At 34.4% G+C, this 9,130-nt stretch overlaps 1 protein-coding gene across 1 annotated transcript; it reads left to right on the plus strand.

The window, feature by feature from the left end:
- LOC130238363 (procathepsin L-like) lies at window positions 1-4,872 on the plus strand. Its single transcript, XM_056469357.1, has 7 exons — window positions 1-126; window positions 245-367; window positions 631-783; window positions 972-1,196; window positions 4,264-4,432; window positions 4,569-4,686; window positions 4,773-4,872. Exons 1-7 carry the CDS (start codon window positions 4-6, stop codon window positions 4,870-4,872), a joined length of 1,011 nt encoding a protein of 336 aa, XP_056325332.1. The 5' UTR covers window positions 1-3.
- The last annotated feature ends 4,258 nt before the right edge of the window (window positions 4,873-9,130 follow it).

Here is a 9,130-nt window from a genome sequence, read left to right on the forward strand (position 1 = left end):
AAGATGATGTTTGCTTTCCTCATCACACTGTGCATAAGTGCAGTCTTTGCTGCTCCAACTGTAGACATGCAGTTAGATGACCACTGGGACTCCTGGAAGAGCCAGCATGGAAGAATCTATCATGAGGTGGGAAGACTATAGTTTCTAGCCATATATCAGCTTAACATGAATGAATTAAAGCCATGCATGTGTTAAACATGAACTTGTGCTTTGCAATGGCTGACACATCTGTTTTGTTTTCCAGGATGTAGAGGTTGGGAGGAGAATGATTTGGGAGGAGAATTTGAGAAAAATTGAGCTACACAACTTTGAGTACTCCATGGGAAACCACACATTTAAACTGGGAATGAATCAATTTGGTGACATGGTGAGCAGTTTAGTACTACAGTCAAGTCATTTATTTCTCTCTCTATATTTTTTTTTTTGTACACTACAAATTATCAAACAGATTTACAAACAATCAAAATGCAAGGATGATTTATCAGTGTACAACCAGGTCAGACCAGATTTAAGTCCAATGTATTTTAATGAATCTTCTGCAAAATGACTTTAATTCTCAATTTAAGACACCTTATATAGTAGTATTTGTAAAGCTGTTTTATTAAAACATTTCATGACATTCTCTTTTAGACAAATGAGGAGTTCAGACAGGCAATGAATGGTTATAAGCATGACCCCAACCGGAAGTCAAAGGGTGCATTGTTCATGGAACCCAGCTTTTTTGCAGCCCCTCAACAGATTGACTGGAGACAGAGGGGCTATGTTACTCCTGTAAAAGACCAGGTGAGTTTAAAGTAACTGAAAACTGCAAATGTTTTATGTTAAATTAGGACATGGTTGCATTTTATTACAACTGATCCAATTACAGTTAAACAGGTAAAGTTTGTGCTAAAATATAAATGCCTTTTAGTATTTCAGTATGTGTATCTGTAGCTTTACTGTTTGATGACTCTTCTCTCTTGTGGTTTTAGAAACAATGTGGATCTTGCTGGTCTTTCAGTTCAACGGGTGCCTTGGAGGGTCAGCTCTTCCGTAAAACGGGAAAGCTGGTTTCTCTGAGTGAGCAAAACTTGGTGGACTGTTCCAGACCACAGGGCAATCAAGGCTGTAATGGAGGCCTCATGGACCAGGCCTTCCTGTATGTTAAAGAGAACAATGGGCTGGATTCTGAGCAGTCGTACCCTTATCTTGCAAGGGTAAGAATCAGGGGCGTTGCTAGACATAAAGCAATTATATATATATATATATATATATATATATATATATATATATATATATATATATATATAAAAAATCGCACAGGAATATCTGTATATTAATATAGGCTTTGCTAAAAGGCTGGTCAAATGTCTTTTTTTACAGAAGCTAACAGACGCACAAGCTGCGACCACGGTGATGAGTCAACAATCGCATATATTTTGACTTATTTAAAATAGGCTATAGCATATAATCATTTTGTGTAAAGAAGTTTATAAAAAAATTTGCCAATATATCACAGGGGTTTGTGTAGCAGCAATTACAGTGGAGCATTATCCTTTTTTCCCGTGGAGCGAAACAAACACTGCACAGTTGTGTAGCGGATGGAGACGCACAAAAATATACAATTCATATATTTTTTACAATTAACGCATTTCGTTTTGTACAATTTGTATCTTAGTTTTTGTCGTCAGTAATCTACAAAATAAACAATAATAACAAATAAACTTTGAGGTGAAGCGATGTGCCTCAGGGCCTATCTACTGAAAGGGTTACCTACAACCTTAACCACCCTGCTATGTAGCGCATATATAGCCTATATTGTTACCCTTTCAATAGATAGACCTCATCAATGACATATTAAGCATGGACATTTAAAGGATAAGTTATGCTTTGCGCTGTGAGATGCGTCCATGACTTTACACATAAGTAATAATCAAGTGTGTGCAGTTTATGTACCTTATGGAGTCACTCTCTTAATATTGGATATTTATAAAGCATAAAACGCTGTTATGAAACAAACTCTCTTATATCTGCTGGTGCTGCTATCAATATGCAGATCTCGGGTTATGCTGGTGCAGCCGTTAATACACGGTTCAGGTAATCACAAAGCCAGATCGCCTATATGATGTTTAATTATGGGTGGGTCACAGGTGGATAAGTTCAATCATTGGTTATGCAGACCACTTTGACTAAAATATCATTGTTTGATTAAAGCGAAACTGACCGATCAATGGATGTTTGTCGTAAAGATTGATAATATAGGCTGCTCTTTTATTTTTGATCATACAGTTAACAAAGATTCAATATTCGAAACTGAATATTTCACTTTTATTTTATTTATATTACGATTGTATTTAACAGACCAGTTTGTGTTTTGGCCGCGGCATATAGCGGACCCTGAGGCACATCGCTTCACCTCAAAGTTTATTAGTTATTCTTGTTTATTTTGTAAATAACTGACTGACAAAAACTAAGATACAAATTGTACAAAACAAAATTCGTTCAAAGAATATTTTTCTTCCAACGAAAATATATATAATTAATATATATTTTTGTGCGTCTCCATCCGCTATCTGTGCAGTGTTTGCTTCGCTTCACGGGAAAAAAAGGATTTAATTAATGCTCCCGCTGCTACACAAACCCCTGTGATATATTAGCTACATATTTTTATAAATGTCTTTACACAAAATTACTATATGCTATAGCCTATAGTCTACTTTTAAATAAGTCAAAATATTTGCGATTTGTTGACTCATCACCGGTCGCAGCATGTGCGACCGACAATTGACCAGCCTTTTAGCAAAGCCTATATTAATATACTGATATTCCTGTGCCAGTTTGACACTGTACATTAAACTGAGAATAGTTTAACTACTTCACAACACTCCGTCACCTGAACTCAGCGCGAGGGCGAAGGAGAAAAGTGCAGCACTGAGGTAAAATCATATTCTCAAGTCATAATCTTTAAAATAATTATAAATTATAAATAAAAGTATTCTTATTATTATACACTATTTTTATATACATATTATTATTATTATTCTTCTAAATAATCTTAAATGTAATTGGAAAACAATGTTAAGACAACCGGAGTGATGCTAAGATCATTTAAGAAATTACTTTTGCATAAATATTAATTTCATTTTAATGAAATTCTATTGACAATTCAATAAAATACAAAAAAAACAACAACAAAAAAAGATGTGTTATAGGATTATCTGTTGTAGACTTGACACATGGCAGATAATTAGGTTTAAGTCTTACCTCCCTGACTCGTCATCCCTCCTTTTTGCTTCATACAAAAAAAATATATCAGGAGGCATGCTTAGTAAGATCACCATCATATTGTTTAAACTTTAGTTTTGTCCACTTGCAACAAAAAAAAGCTGTTATGCTGGTTTTACGACGCATGAGCGGCGCGTATAAGCAGGTAGCCGTCTTTTTGGCGCGCAGGTTTACTACCGGGACTCTCAGAGCAGCGCGTGCAAGAGGCGGCCTGTTCTTTGCGCACACACGGAGATGCATCAGTTTGCTTTTTGATTAAACACATTGCTTTCACCAGCGTTGGTTCGGTTGCACTTAGAGAATAACGTCTTTATTTCGGAATTACCACTCTTAATAAATACACTTGCATATGAAGTAAATCATATCTCAATGCATTTACTGGGGCACTGGAGATTTTTACTGGGGCACGTGCCCCAGTGAATTGGGTCTAGCGACGCCCCTGGTAAGAATCAATGTGCTCTTCTGTCTTGTGCGTCTATGGTGGGTGTTTACCCTTAGGGTTTATTAATATAATTTGTTTTTACCAAACAAATTGGGTTTTTGTAAATGTAGAATCTGGCTATTTCAAATGTGTGTAACTTACAAATATGACATTTGAAATGTAATTTATTTAATGCATAGGTGTACTTTGTATATATGTATGTGTGTGTGTATGTATGTGTTATATATATATATATATATATATATATATATATATATATATATATATGTATATGTGTGTGTGTGTGTGTGTGTGTATATATATGTATATGTGTATATATATATATATATATATATATATATATATATATATATATATATATATATATATATATATATATATATATATATATATATATATATATATATATATATATATACTCTAGAAACCATCAGAACTTATGTATTTGCAGGTTGTGGTTAATTGAAATCATGATTTTTTTTTTTCTCTCTCTTTGACTGAAGATCACTAAGTATTTTGAAACTTCAGTGTACCGTTTTCTTATTTTAACTTTGCAGGATGATCTGCCATGCCGGTATGACCCCCGTTTTAATGTCGCTAAAGACACTGGATTCGTGGACATCCCCAGTGGTAACGAGCTTGCTCTGATGAATGCTGTTGCTGCTGTGGGTCCTGTATCTGTTGCTATTGATGCAGGACATCAATCCATACAGTTCTATCAGTCTGGTAGGTTTATGATATCCCTCAACTCTAGTTTTAATTGGATTTTTGCTAAAATGGTTTATGCAACTATTACAAACATGTCTTAATTTATTCTGCCTGAACTTACTCTGCCTTAACTTTTTAATATTCTGAACTTTAGGCATCTATTATGAGAAGGCATGCAGCAGTAGTCAACTTGATCATGGAGTCTTGGTGGTTGGCTATGGTTATGAGGGTGCTGATGTTGCTGGTAGAAGATACTGGATTGTGAAGAACAGGTATGATACCAAAAATCTTTAGTTTTGCCGGCATAAACTTGATGTTTTCGTATTTTATTAATTATGTCCCTACCCCCCTTTTTTAGCTGGACTGACAAATGGGGTGACAAAGGCTACATCTACATGGCTAAAGACAAAAACAATCACTGTGGTGTTGCAACATCGGCCAGCTATCCCTTAATGTAAGGCCATTGGAGCCTTCTCTGCATTCTGAAATTGACAGTTTATGGTTTCTCTTTATTTTAATGTATTTTTCATTCTTCTATTTTATCAAATGGTATTGCAGTTAAGGCTATGATATGTAGTAGTCTTTCAGGGAAATCCATTATTTTTCTGTTGTTCATTAATGTCTCATAGTTTTAGTTTGGAACACTGCAAATCTATCTGCAGCAAGTGCCTTCTATTGACCTTATTCTTCAATGCGGAGGTGAGCTTGTTTTTGCGATTGTTTTAGAACTTCAGATTTAGTCGCCTATGGGAGAAATGACTTGGAACAATTAACATCAGAAAACGGTCAAACTACTTGCTCTACAAACAAGTGTTTGCATGACTATACAGACCAAGTAGAATACTATAATAATAAAATATAAGTTTGCAACAAAGTAGTATAATGGGCTGTTTTAACGGCTAAAAATGAATGGAAGTGAATGACACCGTAAGTCTCGAGCCAAAAAGATTCAAATAGCTGCTCCCGCTCGTATGTGAAGAATAAGGTTAAGTTATCTTCGAGGGATATAATCTAGAAGACACCTTTTGTTGATCAGTGAACCATTTTATATTGTGATCTGAATAATTTCACTCTGTCCGAAGCTTAACTTTGAGTAGTGTAACGGGTTTCTCTAATGCAAGAGATTATCCAAGCATGTGCTGTGCTATATCTACTGTACTTGACCTGTAAATGGATAAATATTAAATATTCTGGCATGGAAAGCTCAAATCTGTACTGTATTTATTGCACATGGATCTCACGCAAGCATGACTATCCTGTAGGCATCTGTCCACAGTATATTTAAAATGCCCAAACTTTTGCATAGCCTACTTCAGTTTCAATTTAATTTCCCACATCTCAATACTGTTACACTATCAGACATCCCAAGATGCTCGCAAATGAATGATAATCTCCCGGAAATCGCACGTCTCCCGCCCGTTTTTTAAATACGTTGCACACCGCATCCCTCCCAGCTCTTTAGGTACGTCGCGTGCAACTCACCCCCACCTCTATTCAGGTACACTGCATGCATACGCTCCCACCGCTCTTCAGATAGGTCGTCGCGCACCATCACCCTCCATCTCCTTTTTTTTTGCATAAAACTGTACATGAGCTGGCGGAAGGGGCATATTGGGATTACACAAGTAACCTATAGTTCGTGCGTTGGAAAGCTTAGTGAACTCTGACCTGCGGAATTGCATCATGTGACCAATGGAAAAACAAAACATGACCTTTCAGTACAGACATTTAAAATATGGACCAATCGCTCGCTTTTTTTAATGTCTACTCATCTTGTTTAATCGTGCCCCTTTTCACAGCGACGTACCACAAAATTTTCCATGCTCAAAGTATTGAGTGCTATGCATGCCAGCTTGGAACTTTAGGGTGGGCCAAAAAAAAAAAAAAAAAAAAAAAAAAAAAAAAAATATATATATATATATATATATATATATATATATATATATATATATATATATATATATATATATATATATATGTGTATATGTATGTATGACACAAGTTCTTTTAAAGGTAATAAAATAATTAATATCATTTTAAAAGTAAAATATTCTTAAGTAATGTATTCTTATTAAGTAATCTTTTTAAATGTTTTCTAACATTTGATGAAAGCAAACTAACTTTTATTTTACAACTATTTTATTGTATTTCAGACTATATTTATCTCAGTGTTTGCTTGCTTGAGTAATGTTTTCCAAGCAAACTCCAGAAAAATCTGTTGCTCTCCATGAACTATATGGGTGATTCTATAGTTGCAGGTACATTTAGTGACCAAAGCCGTCCTTTTTTCAGCGTTTCAAAAATTGCTACATTTTAAAATAATTTTTCAGCATTTTCAAAGATCATATTACAAAAAATCATGATTTCTTGATGTCCGAATTAGTCAGTGTTTTTTTTACATCATGTATCATTGTGCAATCAAAGTATTTTATTTAGCTTTTCTTTACAAAAAAGGTGGCGCAGTGGGTAGCACGTTCACCTCACAGCATAAAATATTTTAATCCTGATTTTCATTAATGATTTTAGCAGTTATAGCATGTAGAATGTTTGGCTAAAAAGGTGTAAAACTGTAAATTGTTACTGTCAATTCAGTTACAATTTAGTAACTACCCATAAGGATTTTTCTTGCTATGATTTATTGTTATTTCTACACATTACTAAATTTATCCATCACTGTCACTATGCTGGAATTTTCAATTTTGAGATGATACCTTCAAGAAATATCAACATTCCATACCATTTTCTATATTTTGTGATTTAAAAAAAAAATCTTATTATTATTATTTAATTCACCAGAGCCAATATGGACATTAATATTTATTATATTTATCATTAATATAACCAATATAAACAAACTTTTGAATAGCACATCTTTGCATATTAGCCTACTTGTTAGTGGTGGATAGCTAATACATTATCATTTATAGCCTACCAAAAACATTTTTCAGAGATTATTTCACATATAACATGTTTTAATCGACACATATGGTGTTTAGCATGCTTAATCATGGTGATCTATGTGTGTGCATCGACCTGCTTTTTGAAACATCTTGAATTCTCAATATTTATTCAATATTTATTACTGAATCCTGAATTTTCAATATTGCATTACACTACCGCTAAGCACAACAGTGAACAGTAACAGTTTTAGACATCTTGTGTATGTTTTTGACGTTTTTCCTTTATCAGTTAAAAAGTCCAATAACCGAGGAGATTACATATGATAATCTGAGAGATTTAAAGGGAAAAAAGGACAACACGTCAATCAACAGCACGTTACACAGCTTTCGTATTTTTTCGTATATATTTCGAGTTACTGATATTGAAATGAGTTCAGTTACTAACTCTCGATATTATACCGGTGAGGGACACGCAGCAGCGCGCATCAAAAGAAGAGAGCATGTTTAGAGAGTGCAAAGCGAAAGCAAGATTATGTGTGAATATTTATCGAAGTATTGATATTTTTGACACAAATTGCAACAAAGTGCTTTGCACTCGTGTTTGGATTTTGTATGTTGCACTTTTCACGAACTTCACTACTGAAACTGCCTGTGATTTGAGTCGTTAACAGATAGTGAAACTTAATATTTTCTCTTTCAGTGAAAAAATGCTATAATGTTTAAGCGGGCCCACAGTTGCATCTTCATATGATCCTACTCAGTGCTGCTGAACTGTTTGAGTTCTATAAGACTTTCTATTGTATGAATTAGGCTACGACTGCATGAAATGATATAAAAGAGAAGTGCGTGTTTGGTAATGCGCACTCAGACGTGTGATGCGTATAGAAATCTGTGCTCTTTGCTGAACTAGATTCTCTTTCATCTAATGCAGCTTGAATGGTTTAAATTATTAAAACGGAATAAGTTAATCAAGATTGTAAATGAGCCTGGCTTGCCAAAACATGTTTTTAAAGCTCACAGTCACATCATAGGCTGCTTTCTCAATTATGAAACACATCGCAAAAACAATTGTTGTTATCTGATGTGGGGGCAGGGTGGGACAAGTTCCTGATTGCGTGGACCAAGTTGGCCAAGATTCAATTTTAGGCAGTAGAGTCGCTACAAGTAGTGATGCTACTAGCTTAACTACATTTCTTAATAGCATGGTGGTAGCGTTGCTACATTGTAAATCAAATAGCTTTTCAGTAGCGAAGCTATTATTTTAAGCAAGTAGCTCAGTAACGTCCATACACAAGCTACATTTGCTGATCGCGAATCATTAAGTGACGCCACAGCCATTCACGCAGCTGTGAAGCCAGTGTCTGGTGTTTTATGGGGGTCAAAAAAAAACTTTTTGGTGAGTAACTGCCACCTCTCTGTGGTATCGGCAATCAATCATTGGGCTGACACAAGAAACTTGCTTGATGAAAAACTTACTTTCGAGGAATTATTTCTGAAGCAGCACCATACCTCAAGTATTGTATATGTCTTAAAGTTAATTCTGATGCTGTGCTCTTGTTAGAGTTGAATAGGTTTTAAAATTATTCACTTGTTTGTTCTGCAAATGTTCACTTATATGAAAAACAATATATAGAGAGAGTTTAATGTAAATACAGTATTTAAAATAATTAAAATACTATTGTGTTTTTGAACAATACTTTAGGGAAGGAATTTAATTAATCTACTGTGGTAAATATATATGCTATATATATATATATATATATATATATATATATATATATATATATATATGTAGGTGGGCATAGCATTTTTTTTT

Source organism: Danio aesculapii, chromosome 12 (assembly GCF_903798145.1).
Source record: "Danio aesculapii chromosome 12, fDanAes4.1, whole genome shotgun sequence".
NCBI lineage: Eukaryota > Metazoa > Chordata > Actinopteri > Cypriniformes > Danionidae > Danio > Danio aesculapii.